The sequence below is a fragment of the Barbus barbus genome (genome assembly GCF_936440315.1).
Source record: "Barbus barbus genome assembly, chromosome: 28".
NCBI lineage: Eukaryota > Metazoa > Chordata > Actinopteri > Cypriniformes > Cyprinidae > Barbus > Barbus barbus.
Genome location: NC_136756.1, coordinates 13817676 through 13835460, shown reverse-complemented (window position 1 = coordinate 13835460; position 17785 = coordinate 13817676). Strand labels below are relative to the sequence as shown.

Here is a 17785-nt window from a genome sequence, read left to right as displayed (position 1 = left end):
TTTGAGCTTGTTAAGAAGTGCAGTGAAGACCACACGGTCAAATCTCCATCTACGCTTCTCCTGCAACGCCATGCTCTCTTAACCTCGACATGATGTCATCAACACAGAAAAGCATATAATGTGCACATGCTTTATGGCTCGTCATAATAACTCTTATTAAAGGTGATTGGCAAAATAAGAGTGTACAGATGTTTGTGTTGAGCCATAAAGTGCTCAGGCAGGAGTTTTTCACAGTTTTTTATTCTTAAATACATGTATATATGCAATATGTTTTTAAAAACTAAATAAAAATGTATCAAGGACACATTAAATTGATCAAAATTGATAGTAAAGTTACTTATAAATTCACATGGATGATAATAGGAAATGTTTCTTGAGCAGCACATCAGCATATTAGAATGATTTCTGAAAGATCATGTGACACTGAAGACTGTAAAGCAACGGCTGTTTAGTTTTATCATCACAGCAATAAAATGTTATTGTTACAATATAATATAGTTTATTTGCATTCATTTTCAATGAATGTTAGTTTTAACGTTCATTTTAATATTACAATACTATATAGTTAATTCAAATCATAATAATATTTCATAATATTACTGTTTTCAGTCTACTTCTGTATTTTAATGCAGTCTGGGTGAGCATAAGAGACTTCTTATAAAAATGAAAAGATTTTACAGACCCTCAAATTTTGTCTTTTAATATTGTAATCATATATTGTAATGAATGGGTTTATTGTTCAGTAATTCTGTGAGTTACATTTCAGTCATCTTTGCTATTCTTTCAACCCCAAGCTAATTGAAATAAATCATTCAGTTTGAATTCACAGTGTTGCAATTATTATCTTCAATTCAAATATAGCCAGATTATGTCTACAAAGCATTCACATGCAATGGTGTAATAGAACAAATTTACCTTTCAGATTCTGCTTTGTCTTTTAATGCTTATTCAATTATTTATCATAATTGTCAAAACACTATTACTATTACAATTTAAACATAAAAATAAATCAATAGTATTGAGGGTAAGACGGCCTCAATATTCAATTTTACATTTTGTGCTATGACAACTAAATGACTAAATGTTTCATTCATTGGCTGATGCATTATACTGCACATGCTAAACTTCTACATTTTAAAAGTAACTGCACATTGTTCTTAAGGTTAGCAGGGTTAGAGAAGTATGCACCTGTAACCTGTAGAAGAGTTATTCCACATTTGACTCGTGTAAACCAACTTACAGTGCATTGTTTTCATTAAACATCGATTTGCATGCTAGTTATGGAACAAACTGGTGATACCCTATGAGTAGAACAACACAATCTTTTCCTAGTCTAATGCACATTGCAGTGAGCTATAGCGCAGTGCATGAGGAGTTCAGCCTGGGTTTTATCAAAGGTTTAGACTCTGTAAATTTCATTATGTAGGTTCCTCCTCAGAGACTCGGTCCATCCAAATGCATGAAAGACCCATCACGGGATTCCAGCTTATTCTCATGGACAAGTTTCCATGTATTCGCGCATGTCTTACTTTGTGTGTGAGTGTCTGTGAAAAGAAAAGAGAGACTAACAAGCTAGGGTCCACGTGCCCAGCGATGGATGGCTCCCTCTGCTCTTCTCTACATTGGAAGCAGATGACTATATCAGCGGCCTGTCCGCTCATGCACACCGAGTCATGGTATGACAAACCTCTCATTCTCCCTCCATCTCCTATAAAACAGAGAATAATACAAGAAACAGAAACCAATTTCTCATCCTGAATGTGCATTGCTCATTGATCAACTAGAAACACATGAAAAGGAGCTTGTTTTCTAATTATAAGTATAAAGATAAATAGACTAGCTGAGAATAGTTTCCCTTCATATTTCAAGCCAAACCATTCCCTTCAAACACACATGGATTAAACACACTAAAGGCTCTGACCAATGAGAGAGCCAGTCCTTTTCATTTTACAGTGCGGTCTCAGGATATTATTATTTTCCCTATCATGAAGCCATAGCACGGCTGAAAGTAAAACCATGTGAGGTGGTTGTTTGAAGAAGCAGCGATGCTGTGAGTGGGAGTTGTGATTCTGAGAGAGACCTAATATTTAGCTCCATTTGGAGGTGAGGGTCCATGGTGAGGTGATCAGAGGCTCAGGAAGGGCCCCTGATCACTTAAAAGGGGACAAATCATGGAAATATGGATTTTTCTTCAATAAAAGCATAACATTTTACAGTATACTCTCAGAAAAAATGGTACAAAACTGTCACTGGGGCAGAACACTATAGGTACTGCTGTACTTTTAATATGTAAGTAATTATTTGTGTGTAATGTGTGTTTTACTTCTATGTATCATTTAGGGGTAAATAAGGTATACAATGATGTGCCTTTTAGCTTTTGTCCCTTAAGGTACCAGCGACAGCTTTTTTGTAAAGTGTAGAATAAGAAAAAAAAAAAGTTGTTATTGGATCACTGAGATATTGGTGATACATTAAGTTATGACCACTCATTACTTATCATCACTATTACTCTGCAACAGTATGAAAAACAACGATATATAGCTGGTCAAACATAATAGAGAAAATCTGAGGTACAGTAGCAAATATAGCTTACTTAATTCTGCAAGTAAGACAGAAGATTGAAAATTGTCATGATACATTAAATTACACTGCTTTTGGTATAAAAGGCCATCTATCTATCTATCTATCTATCTATCTATATGGAATTACAAGAAACAGAACAAACTGAGTCAGATTAAATCCAGAAGAACTGTGGCAACGTCTCCAAGACACTTCAAGAATCCTACGTGCAAAGCTACAGTACTGTTAAAAGTTTTAGGCATGGGTGTAAAAATGCTGTGAGGATGCTGTAAAAAATAATGTCATAAATAGATTTTCTTCATCAATTAAGTTCTATTAACTAAATTAACTCAACATTTGATGAGAGCATCCTTTGCGTTTAAAGCAGCTTTTGCCCCATGTGCACTTGCGCAGAGTTTCTCATGAGCTTTGCAGGTAGGTTTCTTGAAGCATCTTGGAGACGTTGCCACAGTTCTTCTGGATTTAGTCTGTCTTAGTTTGTGCTGCCATTCCAGACAGACTGGATGATGATGAGATCAGATCTCTGTGTGGAGCACTGGTTGTTATCAGACAAAAATCTCACTGGATTATTACAATTAATGGAAATGTAAACTGATATTTCCTACTGACACACTACAGCAAAAGATAGAAATAACTGACTTAAAACCATTTTTTAGGTGGTGAAAATACTAGTGTTCTAATCATTTTGGCCACCACTGTAGATGGGGAGGTTTTGAGTCAAATACACTGATGATATTTACTTGACACGCTTTGGTTGGTGGATTAACTGGGAAACTAAATGCTCTACCTGTTCAAAGAAGTGTGAAGTGAGTTGATGGGTAGGACAGCCGTGAGAGCGTCCTGTCCCAGTGCTCATGATGTCTAAACGGGCCAGTGAGACAGAACCTGTGCTCTGGTGTAGCACCTGTGTTTCTCCTTTCTGAAATCATCAACACACCAGTGACTCTGACACCCACACACTCTAAAAAACCTATTAGCCTGTCTGGGGAGAAGAGCAAGAATGACATGAACAAAAAAAGCAAAAATGCATCTGTGGTCACAAATAAGAGAGAATCCTTAAAAAGGAAGGTAAATGCAAATCATAAAAAAAGCATCGTCCACATATATATTAAAGTCCCTTTGGCAACAAACCTAACGCTAACCCATGGTTTGTCTTGAAATGCTGTTGCTGCAAAGGACATTTACATGCAGTCACTTAACTGACGTTTTTATCCAAAATGACTTACAAATAAGGACAACAGAAGCAATCAAACCAACAAAAAAGCAATACGTGCTGTGACAAATCCTGGTTAGTCTAATGCAGTACACATAGAATGTTTTTTTTTTTTAAATAATAAATAAAAAGAAAACAAGTAGATATAATAGAAATAGAGCAGAGAGTGCTAACGTTAGAGGGTCATATTTTTTAATAATGAACAAAAAAATGAAGATATAATAGAAATAGAATAGAGAATACTAGAGTTAGAGGGTCAAGTTTTTTCTTTGAAAGTGCAATATCAAATGCAAAAATTAATTCTAGAGCTTTTTGGTACTCAAATGAAATAAAATGACATTCAATGGCAATTCCTTTTCATGTAAAATTTGAGTTACAAAAAAAATGAAAATAAATATGAATAAAAATAGGTCATTTTAAATTAGGCTATTTTATGGCAGACCACATCAATAAAAATATTTACTTAAAAAAAAAAAACATATTGAACATCTCCCTGAGAACATTAATAAATGTATAAATTAAATTATAAATTAAACTGATTACAACCCATTTCACCTGAAACAAGATCATCAATCAGAAAAACATGGAAGGGAGGACTTTTTATCCATTTGAGTTGATCATGTATATGGCACAAGGATGGAGGGAAGTTTTCTGAAAAGAAAACGGTTCCCAAATAAGACAAGGCAGAAGAAAGCAATAGTGTGTATAAACCCTGATCTGTGGATTCTCAGTTACATTAGTTAGTTTCACTACACTGTTTGATTACTTATAGCAGTGTTAATGGTGAATCTCCACTCTCTAAAGTTAGTGAGTCCATGCGAAGGCTGCAGCGCTGTGTTCAGTGTTGAAACAATAGTTGTACTGCAAAACAAAGAGAAAAAAAGAATTATGAGTTTGTTAATATCATTGTCACCTTTGTTTACAGTTGAATTGCCAATGATAATGATTTTTTTTTTGTCTTGCAATGTATTGTTACTCATTTTCTAGACTGAAAGCAGCATAAAAGTCACCATTGTATTATTTAATCCAAAAGCAACTGTTAAACCTTAGTCTTCCTGCCTTCTCCAAAGCCTTTCATTTCTGTCTATGCCTAGTAAATGCTGCTGAATGGCGCCCCCATGTGTACATTTCCAGACACACAGGTAAATTCAAACCCATGAACTAACTGCATTTACACAATACACAAAATCTCATGATTTATCATTTATTTAAGCTAATAAAATTATTACACGTAGAGGCCCTGAAATTAGATCTAAATACAGTGCAGGAAGAAGTCACTAAGTTTTTTTTTAACATGAGACAAACACAAACACAGACAAATCACAAAGAATTATGCTGATTATGCACATAGAGCTCATGTTCACTCAATTTACTGAATCACCGACCCCTGCTTCTATCTTCACATACATTCTGAATAATACTAAATAATAGTTATACCAAAATAAACAATCAATCAAACAATAATAATAATAATAATAATAGGAGAACAGGGAATTATATATATAAAAAAATACATTACAAAACTGCATTTTCTCTAAAAAAAAAAAAAAAATATATATATATATATATATATATATATATATATATATATATATATATATATATATATATAAATAATGAAATAAAAATAAAACAAAGGCTGAATGGATTTTATGTGTTTACCTTTATCATTTTACAATGGAAAATAAACATGATAAAAATAAAAGCACAAAGATCCTGCTTTTAACATCTTGCTTTTAAGATTTATAAAATGCATTTGTAAAATGTTATGCAAATTCACAGCACTAGGTGATGCTGGAGGATCAAACAACAACCTTGTTCTTCCCTTTCTCTCTCTCTCTCTCCCCTTCATCTACTTGCAGCAAAACTGCAAGTTCCACCAACATGTCACATGCCGCTTAGTTATAATAAAAAGTCACACACAGCACCTGACTAAGTAATAAATAAACAAGTATGTGTGTGTGTGTGTGTGTGCGCGCGCACATGTATAAATGATGGATGGGAAGGAATGGGCTGTTATCACAGAGTGCATGTATCACTGCCTGCCATTTTTACACAGGCCTGTGACAGGACAGTGACATGCGGAACATGGGCGGCAGCCTCCGAGATGAGCAGATCTTCATTTCCTGTTCCTGCTCAGAGCAGGTGAAAATATGTGACATGTTGTCTTCATTAATTCCCCCTTCATCTGAAATATCTACCCGTCTGCTCTCTGGGTGTCCTCCCAGAGTCTCTTTCTCCCTCACATGACCAAATGTACAGTCACACACACATAGTACACACATCCTTTACATTGTAGCATGTGATTGGTCTTGTCTGGTTTAAAGTGTCACAGTTTCATACATGCATGAAATCACATATTGTGCATATCTATTTATATTATCATATTTTCTATATAGGTAGCAGAAAACACACACACACACACACACACACACACACACACACACACACACACACACACACACCCGAATCATTAGCCTCCCTTCAATAAAATTTTTCAGCTGTGCAAACTACATAAAGACGTCAGCTCAAATCACTAACTAATTAACACTTAAAAAGACACAAATTAGATATGCGTGGCTAAAAGCAATTATAATCTCTACGAGTTTTGCAAATCATTTGGGAAATGAAAAGAATGCGTAATTGCTGGAACCAACATCTTCAACCAAAAAAATGGCTCAAGTGATGCTTGTTAGGGAGCAGTCTTATCGACGGACCCGATTGTGATTACGGCGCTTTTCCGCAATTACATGTGCATATGTTTAATGTCACAAAATGCCTCTTTTTAATGAATGTGTTTTTAATAGAATTAGCAATCAGTCAATTACGATGTGCGTCAAGGCCCTGAGCAGAGAAGTTATCATCCAGAGACTAATGAAGGAATACGTGCTGATTCCTGCTGGAAATATGTATTCAGCTCCCAGTCTGTAAATGCAACTGAATTATATTATACGCCCACTTAAAACCGAGACTTCAGTAACACTTTACATTACAGCATCCGAGTTATGCTCATTACATATTGATAAAATTAATTACTATGATAATAACAATTACAGTATGTGATTACAAACAACTCTACAAAATAATTACATTAACATAGATATATTATTTAGTCTAACACTAGGTAAGCACTGACACAGACACTCTTTATAAAAATGTAAAAAATTATATTACTATAAAAATTCTAATTTATATGTAGAATTAAATGCACACACGCACGCGCGCACATGCACACAAATGAACTCAACTCAAGTGAAATTGATATTATTTAGTGTAACTCTAGATAAGCACAACACAAAGTCTTTATAAATTAAAAATTATATATATGCGACTAGATAAAAAAAATTCACAAAAAATAAATACTTCTAATTATTATAATGAAATAATTAATTCTCTCTCCCTATACATACACACTCATATATATATATTAGGGATGCATGGTATGACAAATTTTAACCGATACCGATAACCGATAATTAAGTCCTTCTCATGGCCGATTCCGATAGCCGATAAATTCATATTTTTATATTATATTTTTATATAATCTGCAGTTTGTGCACCTAGGAGAATACAAAATCTAAGATTCACTGATGAATATTTTAGTAACTCTGGCCTAACTATAATAGCAAACATCAGTCCTGACTCTTCAAATATTTTTATTTTTTGTGTAAGGCACCACAATACTTTGTAACAGAAATGGTTTAACAGAATTATGACAGAACTATGGTTTATCTGCAATTAACAACTCATTAACAACAAATTTATATTCAAGTATTTCATGTATAAAGAAATGCATCCATGAGGATGAGGAAGTTATATAGTCTTTAAGTCACGTGTTTTTCAAATACATAATAAATAAAATGCATTGACATTTGTCAACCTCGAAAAAAAATGAAAAACAAAAGTGCATCCTCAACACAAATAAAGTGCATCCTTATACCAAGGAAAAAGGCTGGTCATCATAGATTATAAATTCCATAACTTTGTCGTTTATGGCTGTCTCTGGAAAACTTTTTTAAATTTTCTAAGGCCTGCTGAATGGGGACATCAACACTCCGTGTTTTGGGCTTAGCACTAGTAGCTGCTGCCGCGGCTGCTTTATTGTTTTAATACAGGTTCGCCGCAATGATGACCGTTCAAGTGAGATATAAGATTTGTTGTGTTAAAAATTAGTTGTCTCTAAGGCTTGCAGTGTCTAAGGCACTGACCCTCACAGTCATTTAGATTTTTTTTTTTTAATACAAATAAAAATAATTTAGTTCAGTTGGAGAACAGACACTACAAATAAAACTGAACGCGGCTGCTCAATGAAGCACACCGAGCGAACGACAGTCGTGCATCACAGATCCAGTGTTGGGTGTAACGCAATATAATTAAATTACTTATCCACTGAAAATGTAAAGTAAAGAATTACTGTTAATTTTTAGGTAATTTAATTAGTTACTTATGAAGTACTTGCGTTACATACAGTAAATAATTTCAACAGTTCTAAAATAAGTATTGAATTTGAAATCTAAATGTACCTCTAAAGATAAAATTGGATGCAGCAGCCTTAACGCGCGCTGCACGCCAGCGCATTCACTTTCAGATTTTCCTGATTCACAGAGAAACCTTAAATACTCAGATACATATAAGACTAAAATCAATAGAATCTAAAAAGCCTGAAGTGTCTACTTTTAAACGAACAAATTCAAATCAAAAACAAATTTTTCTGATTATGTAATCCCTATGAAAGTAAAGCGAGACCAGTCTTTCCGGTATCTGAAAGCTTGGAATTTCTACTTTTAAATGAACGAATTCAAATTGAAAACGAATATTCCTGATTATGTAATCTGTATGAAAGCGAGGTACAGTCTTTCCCATCTCTAAAAGCTTGACGTTTCTACTTTTAAATGAACGAATTCAAATCGAAAATGAATATTCCTGATTATGTAATCTGTATGAAAGCGAGGTACAGTCTTTCCCATCTCTAAAAGCTTGAAGTTTCTACTTTTAAATGAAGGAATTCAAATCGAAAAACGACTAGGCTATTACAGGTGCATCTCAATAAATTAGAATGTCGTGGAAAAGTTCATTTTTTCTTGTAAGTTATTTCAAAAAGTTAAACTTTCATATATTTTAGATTCATTGCATGTAAAGTAAAACATTTCAAAAGTTTTTTTGTTTTAATTTTGATGATTAGAGCTTACAGCTGATGAAAGTCAAAAATCAGTATCTCAAAATATTAGAATATTTACATTTGAGTTTGTTAATGACCATCCCTAGAGTATAAATTCCAGGTATCTCTTGTTCTTTGAAACCACAATAATGGAGAAGACTGCTGACTTGGCAATGGTCCAGAAGACGAACATTGACGCCCTCCACAAAGAGGGTAAGTCATTACTGAAAGGTGTGGCTGTTTACAGAGTGCTGTATCAAAGCATATTAAATGCCAAGTTGACTGGAAGGAAGAATTTGGGTAGGAAAAGGTGCACAAGCAACAGGGATGACCGCAAGCTTGAGAATACTGTCAAGCAAAGCTGATTCAAACATTTGGGAGAGCTTCACAAGGAGTGGACTGAAGCTGGAGTCAGTGCATCAAGAGTCACCACGCTCAGACGTCTTCAGGAAAAGGGCTACCAAGCCACTTCTGAGACAATGTCAGAAGCGTCTTACCTGGGCTGTGGAGAAAAAGAACTGGACTGTTGCTCAGTGGTCCAAAGTCCTCTTTTCAGATGAAAGTAAATTTTGCATTTCATTTGGAAATCAAGGTCCCAGAGTCTGGAGGAAGAGTGGAGAAGCACAGAATCCATGTTACTTGAAGTCCAGTGTGAAGTTTCCAGAGTCAGTGATGATTTGGGCTGCCATGTCATCTGCTGGTGTTGGTCCACTGTGTTTTCTGAAGTCCACAGTCAACGCAGCCATCGACCAGGAAATTTTAGAGCACTTCATGCTTCCTTCTGCTGACACGCTTTATGGAGATGCTGATTTTATTTTCCAGCAGGACTTGGCACCTGCCCACACTGCCAAAGGTACCAAAAGCTGGTTCAATGACCATGGTGTTACTGTGCTTGATTGGCCAGCAAACTCGCCTGACCTGAACCCCATTGAAAATCTATGGGGTATTGTCAAGAGGAAGATGAGAGACGCCAGACCCAACAATGCAGATGACTGAAGGCCGCTATCAAAGCAACCTGGGCTTCCATACCACCTCAGCAGTGCCACAAACTGATCAACTCCATGCCACGCCGAATTGAGGCAGTAATTAAACCAAAAGGAGCCCTACCAAGTTTTGAGCACATATACAGTAAATTAACATATTTTCCAAAAGCCCAACAATTCACTAAAAATGTTTTGAAGTATTCTTATGAAGTATTCTAATTTGTTGTGATAGTGAATTGGTGGGTTTTTGTTAAATGTGACCCTAAATCATCACAATTAAAAGAACCAAAGACTTAAACTACTTCAGTCAGTGTGCATTGAATTTATTTAATACACGAGTTTCAATTTGAGTTGAATTACTGAAATAAATGAACTTTTCCATGACATTCTAATTTATTGAGATGCACCTGTATCTGATTATGTAATCTGCGAGGTACAGTCTTTCCTATCTGAAAGCTTGAAGTTTCTACTTTTAAATGAACAAATTCAAATCGAAAACGAATATTATCTGATTATGTAATCCTTATGAATCTGAAGAACAGTCTTTCCCATATCTGAGCTCATTATATGTAGTCACCTGCACGCAAATGCCCTCACCTAGATACCAAAAAAAGAGATTCATCTAATTTTCATAATTTTTGAAAGAAGACCTACTATGAGGAATTTACCTCATAAGAACAGCGCAATCTGACATGGCTTTATTCATTTCTGTCATTTATTCTTACCTACATTGGTTAACGTGTTATTTTTACATAAACCTGTACGGATTTTACTAGTTGGGCTTTCCTGAACATCTTGCCAAACTGAAATGTATTGTTTAACTTTTAAGCTTTTTTGTCATTCAGATATTTTGTGTATTTGAGTATTTGAGTATTTCTATTTGTTAACCAAAGAAGGTTACATTTTTTTTATTAAAAAGTTTAAGTATTACAGTTGTTTTAAAGCTAAAAGGCTAAATTATTCTGTGTTTGACTCAAATTGAAAGAACAAAGAGTTTAATTTCTAAGGTTTATATGGATTTTAAGATGTAGTCTAAATAAGTAACTTGATTATTCAAATCTCTAATGAGTAACTAAGTTACTTTTCAGACAGAGTAATTAGTAAAGTAATTTAAATACAATATTGATGAAGTAATTAGTAACTGTAATTAATTACTTTTAGAAAGTAACTTACCAAACACTGCACAGATCAGATTTCATTTATCGGGTGAGGAGAGTGAGTCGAGCTGACTGACAAGAAGAGTGAGGTGAAAAAGACAAGACGATGGCAGAAGAGTTTCAAAACTAAATGTAAAACCGCCTGTTTTAAAAATATTTTGGATTTTGAAAAGCCTGCTGACCTGATATTTATCTAAGGTGATATTTTTAAACATTCGTTTCTCATTTAGCCTATTTGGTTCCACAGTATTTGCTGATTTTTATCTTATTTAAACTGTGATATTTTTCCCATTATTTTATATCAAGGTGTATGCAGTCCATGCCTCCAAACTTTCGATCTTAATAAACGTTTATTAGAACGCTAATAAACTTTCTACATTTTATAATTATTTATTCCTCAGTCTTTACTGATTTTCAGTTTTGTATAGGCCTACCATGCATATTTAAAATTTGTAAATTATTTGTTATTTTATATTAGGCATATAGCATGGTGTATTTTTATTCGTTTTGTTAATAAAAGTTAGCTATATGTTCTATGTTGTATTTTGATGCCGAATTGCCACTAATTTAAAAGTGAAAGTAAAGTGTGCACGGTGCTTTTACAAGCTATTTAAGCAAAGGAAAGTGAGGGAAAGTGGGAAAACTCAAGCAAACTAAAAACAAACAACTGCTTGATGCCGAATTGCCGCTAATTTGAAAGTGAAAGTAAAACACGCACAGAGCTTACAAGCTATTTAAAACCGAAGGAAAGGCAGGGAAGAAGGGAAAACTCAAACGACCCCCCCACCACGGGTGATACCGGTAAGGTGTTGACACACGTCGATTAACCAGTGGGAAAATTTCCTCACAGTCACAACCCTACTTGACGCCTTTTTTTCCTCCTCTCGGAATCCTTGCTGAACATGCGTTGGAAATAGCAGTGGCATTGTCCTCCTCTGCCACTGAGAAAAACTTCCAGACCGGTAAAGACATGTTCACAAATGATGACGTAATGAGCACGACACATGCTGAGAGTCACTGCAGTTTAAAGCTGCAATCACTTGCACTCAGAAAGAGGATGAATCTCAGATAAATCAGACTGATTGATTGTTTTACCAACAAGCATGCTTTATCGGATCTAGTTATCGGATTTCATTTATTTATCGGAGCAATAAAAATGACGTCATCTGTCCGATAAATATCGTGCATCCCTTATATATATATATATATATATATATATATATATATATATATATATATATATATATATATATATATTCAATTAAAAATAAGTTTAAAAAGGCAAAAATAATAATAATCATAATAATAAATATAACTTGTCCTTTAACAAAACTGTAAAATGTGCTTCCTTTGGATTTGATTTGATTTTTTTTGTTCATGTCACAGTGTTATACAGAAGCAATATATGACAAATAGTGACTGATTCAGAGCAAGAGCATCCCGGCTTGCATTTTTGACAGGGTGGCAGGGGAAACGCGTTCCAGGTCGAAGATGCGGCTGAAGAACAATAGCTGTGGATGCTCTCACACTGATTCTAATTATCAGGGCAGCGCTCCGACTCCGTCGCCGTCAGCCCTCGCTTCTCCATTAATCTTGTGCTGTCGCCCACCTCACTAAACCCAGTGCTGTTACACTATCTCTGCTTTACTTCATCTGCGGAGCCTGCGTTAGGCTGTAATTAATGAATCCCCCTCCCCTTGTGCTAGGTCTGCTGCTTCTAATCACAGCCTGCTTCGAGGAGAGATGCGCCATGAAAAGTGTTGATGGGGAGGGTGGTCAACATGATAGTAAATATGTATAACTAAACAAAGACGAACTGCCATCATAAAACAAAATCCTGTTGTTTTCACATAATTTATTCCAGATATTCGATAATGACTTGTAATGAAATGAAAACCATTATCAGTCTAGCGTGTCGCCAAGTTAATTTTCTTTTGTTTTTAACAAAAAAAATCTGGACTCGCACTACTGCCTTTTTGCACAATATTTTTATTGCATTACTGTTATTACTATTATTGTTAATATAACTAACAATTTGAACAATAATAATAAAACTTGTTACTTCACTGCAGCTAAATTAATATATCTAAAATTGTAAATTTTAAAATATATACATAAATAATAATAATAATAATAATAATCATAATAATTACTATTTATTTATTTGAATTACTACTTATTATTTGTGCAATTTCTACCAATTTTTGAGTGAAAATCACAAAACAATACAATATAATGTATGAATATGTATGTTAAACTGAGCATATTTGAACTTACTTCCTCTTCAATCTCTTGTGGTGATTTGATGGTAATGTTCAAGAAATGGACTGGACTTTTCTGTAAATAAAGGAAAAAAATGACATGAAAATAGACAGAGGAAACATAATGGTGATGACCATGGTTAAGTAAGCATGCTTAAGATCTTTAATCCTCTCACTCGCTCTCATTCTCTCTCTGACAATAAAAACAGAGCTCTTGTGATAGGGGCCAAATGGCCCTCCATGAGCCAGTTCTGCCTGGCTGCATGCATTCATGAGCCGCAGATCCATTACAGTAGTGATGAAGGCTTGTGCAGCACTAACTCCAAATCACAGCTCAACATCTAGGCGGGATGGGGGTCTAGCAAAAGTTTGGTTGCATCAAGTAGCATAGTGACAGATCTATTTGAGCATCAGGGTCAGCCTGAGACCGGCTCAACCAATGGGGCGGGACAATCTGTCTTTAAAACCAATGAAAGACTGGGGAAGTGTTTGGGAAAACTTGTCATTATTGGTAACAATGTACAATACAGTTCCATTTGTTAACACAAGTTATATTAGTTAATGAACTAACAATGAAAAATACTAAATAAGCACTTATTAATATTGGTTATGCTAATGTTAGCTAATGCATAGTTAATGTTAACTAATAGAAAGTGTTAACTAATTATTAAACATAGTTATTATTATTTTACACTAATACATTATCAAAATTAAAAACATAAACATTTGATCTATTAATATTATTTAATGGACCTGAGGTAACACAAAATAACAATGAACAGTTATATATTATAACGATAGCTAAATACTATATATAAGTTATCTATTATATTAACAAATATGAATAAGTTATGTAACAAAGGTATTGTTAATGTTAGCTAATTCATAGTTTATGCAATGTTAACTAATAGAACCTAAAGGTAAAGGGTTAACTAGTTATTAAATAATAATAATAATAATTATTATTATTATTATTATTATTATTTAAAGAAGCACTTACTTCATCTCTGGATGTGGAGATAGATTTTTTGTAGATCATAAAGGGTATATCATCCATTGCTGGAAATAGACAACAATACATAAGTGATAATGAAGTGATCATTACTGAAAAAATAACAACCTCAACAGGGTGATCAGAACATAAAGCCAGATCCTGAAGGGGGGTATTTATAAGACTTCTAACTGCATATTACATCAAAATGTCAATAAATGGACATGAAACATTTGAACTGAATTTTTTATTAAAGAAGAAAAAGAGAAATCATAAGAGAGACATGAAACCAGTACAGTGCATGAAACTGATTGCCAGGAACAACGGTCAAATACACAATCATTATACAAGATGATTGAAAAATTTGACAACTCGGCAACTGACCAGAGATCAGCGTAATAAAATATGATACAAAAATAAATATTCAAATATTTCAAACAAGCATCTTCAATATCAAGCACTGCTCTCTATGTTGTAAAAATGCTTTTGACTTAATCTAATAGTCGAAATCACGAAAATAGCAGAACACTGAAAGTTCCCCAATCCCCTCGGAAACTCGCTCAGACAAAGCGAGATGAAAGCCTTTTTTATCCTCCACTGTATTTGAGCCCCCCCCCCCCCACTCGCTCTCCTCCCTCTTTCCCTGTTAATTACTCTTGATTATTCCTGATCCTGTCTTGTCAGGGAGACGTTCGACTCCAAAAACAAAGCCCCACTCGCACACGTCGAAGAAAAAGGGGAAAGAGAGAGACAAAACATTCGCCGGATATCAATTTGCATGAAAATGAGCCAGAGTGTTCGGCTCTCTGAGAGAAAGCGAGAGCGAGAAAGAAAGAGAGAGGTGGATTGAAAGAGGACTTGCCAAGAGTGCGGTGGTATAATTAGCATTCTACCAAACAAACGAGCTTCAACAGAGCTATAATTAAGCAGGCCTGTAATTAAGTGTATGCCCTTTATCATAATGATCATGGTTAAAACGCCTTTGATGGCTGCCAGTGGGTTATTAACGGCGTAACCCTGCGCCACACGGCGCCCACGCAAGAATCAGGGTGTCACGACTGTCAGGCTAAAGAGCGCCCCTTTGTTTATCAAATACATTAGAGCCCAAATTAACACAGGGTGACACGAGCGCACAATAGCTCCCATTGACTGAACTAAAGAAAAATGTCCACCCCCCCCCCCAAATAAATAAATCAGAAAGTGTCCAACTTTGCTCATGGAAAACATGTTGAGTATGGCATCTAACAGCACCGCTATACATTAGCAAATGCGCATGGGATCTGCTGGAATGGAAACTGGAGGACCTCTTCTCGTAAGTTACCTGGAGGTCGACAGTGTAACATTCGCAGCTGAAGGCGGAAAGAATATCTTAAACTGTCATATGGTTTCATTACCTTGGCAAAAGCTGAATACCTCTTTGTCCTCAACTCTTCCACAGTGTGTCCAGTATACTTAATGAATATTTGAACATACTAGATGTCTTGGGGAAAAGGTGAACATGTTATAAATGATGGCACTGTCAGCACATCCTGGCAAAGAGCTCCTCTTTTATAGAGGTTGGTAACGCATGATTCACTTACTATAGTATTTGAGTCATTGACGTAATTATATTTTTGTATGAATTTATTCAAAAAGACAATTAAAAGCAGTTATAAATAAAATACAACAATAGGCATGTTTTTGATTTCGTAAAATTAAAGTGAAAATGTCAGGGTGATAGACTTATACAAACTCCTCATTTAAAGAATGAAATCTGTGAGAAAAAAAAATAAAAAATAGTTTGGCATAATTTATATTAGAATTAAAAAAAAAAAAAAAAAAAAAAAAAGCTACACTACTTGTGTGAAAAAAAAAATCCCTAAAAAAACAATGTCAAACAGGAGCCAGATTATTTGATTATTATTTAACTTTTTTTTTATTATATATATTTATGTTTGATTATTATTACCTTTTTTATGACAAGGCAAGGTAACTGACATTTCCAACTTTTCTTGAAAACAGTATAAAATGTTTTATATATATATATAAAAGCAACAAAAACACAAAGCGTTCACTTTTCAGAAATTTACATGCATTTTAAACTTTTCTTTTTTTTAAATTTGTCGATTCATCAGTATAAGGTTCCAAGATGTAACCAAATTAAGTATTCCTTTGTACACCAAGCTATAGCTGAACAAGTTATACAAAAATTAAATCTGTATCGGCCTGGGTTTGAATAATTTGGATACATTTTGGATACTACTTTATGGCCGTTAGACAGGCTTCAGGGAACATATCACTCGGCTCTAGAATGGACTATTGAACAACAAAGAGCTTCAAGAGGTCATTTCACCAGCAGGGCTCATGTAATTGAAAAGAGGATGATAATGACTTGTTTTGGTCCATAAAAACAAGTGAATAAACATGTGCTAAAGCATCACTGAACAACAGCATGAGGCAAGAGAGCAGGGCTGATGAATCGGCATGCATCAAATGGATGAAGGTGGGACTTGAAGGCCAGAACGTTCTCTTTTATTGTTCAAGCATTGCCTTTTCAATCAGATTGTGCTTCGTATTCGCCTGCCATTCATACTGGGTGTCCCACACTAACACACACATACATGCACACGCTTTTTGCACACACTCATGGCCTGATGGGAAGATTTGGGGTGCGATTGTGAGGAGAGAAAAATAGATGTGAGTTTGGGGTCACGTTGGGGAGGAGTGTTGAGGTAATGTTTGTCCAGACTGCTGTTGCCTGGACTGAAGTCGTAAAGGTAAAGTATGGCGCCTGGCAGATTCAGCTCAAATAGGTTAGACTACAGACAGCCAGATATATACGCTCTTCTGGAAGAGTATAAATGAGATTATGGAAGCAGTTTAAAATGGTCTGTTAGTACAAATGCACCAAAATGTCAGTGTTCAGGAAATACACACCTATAGTTAATGCAAATTCTTAATGCAAATGACCCAAAAAAATTTTTGCAGGTCTTCGACAACAGGGAAAAAACTATGCTAAATGTAAACAATAAAATGCAACCAGTAATTTTATTGTGAATAGTTAGCATGTATAGAAACAGACTTGGGCTTAGTATCTTATCAAACTGAAGAAGAAATGTTCCCATATTTTTTGTTGTTAAAGGAATAGTTCACCCAAATATTAAAATTTTCAGTTAATTTACTCACCGTTAGGCCATCTAAAATGTAGATCGATTATTCTCTTCAGTAGAACATTAAAGATTATTTTTTAGCTGAATCCATGGGCCTTGGTGGTTCATATGCAAGTCAACGGGTGCCATCACTTTAAGAGGCTATGGATTACAAGTATTAATATTGTAAATAATATCCACTTTCTTGCACAGATAAATTGTTTCACTTCATAAGACCTTCACACGAAATTGTCAGGAGCCGTGAATAATGAATTTAGTGTTTAATTTGGTGTATCAAAGTGACGGCACCCATC

General features: G+C 34.8%; 1 protein-coding gene across 2 annotated transcripts in view; it reads right to left on the bottom strand.

Moving 5' to 3' along the window:
• Positions 1 to 4053: 4053 nt before the first annotated feature.
• Positions 4054 to 17785, bottom strand: part of mvb12bb (multivesicular body subunit 12Bb) — a 51451-nt gene continuing 37719 nt past the window's right edge. For both annotated transcript variants that reach the window (XM_079382164.1, XM_079382163.1), the window contains exons 8-10: positions 14353 to 14411; positions 13369 to 13428; positions 4054 to 4654 (exon numbers count right to left, since the gene is read on the bottom strand). In XM_079382164.1, coding sequence (XP_079238290.1) covers positions 4598 to 4654; positions 13369 to 13428; positions 14353 to 14411 — 176 coding nt within the window. In that variant the 3' untranslated portion in view covers positions 4054 to 4597. The remainder of the gene's footprint in view (positions 4655 to 13368; positions 13429 to 14352; positions 14412 to 17785) is intronic.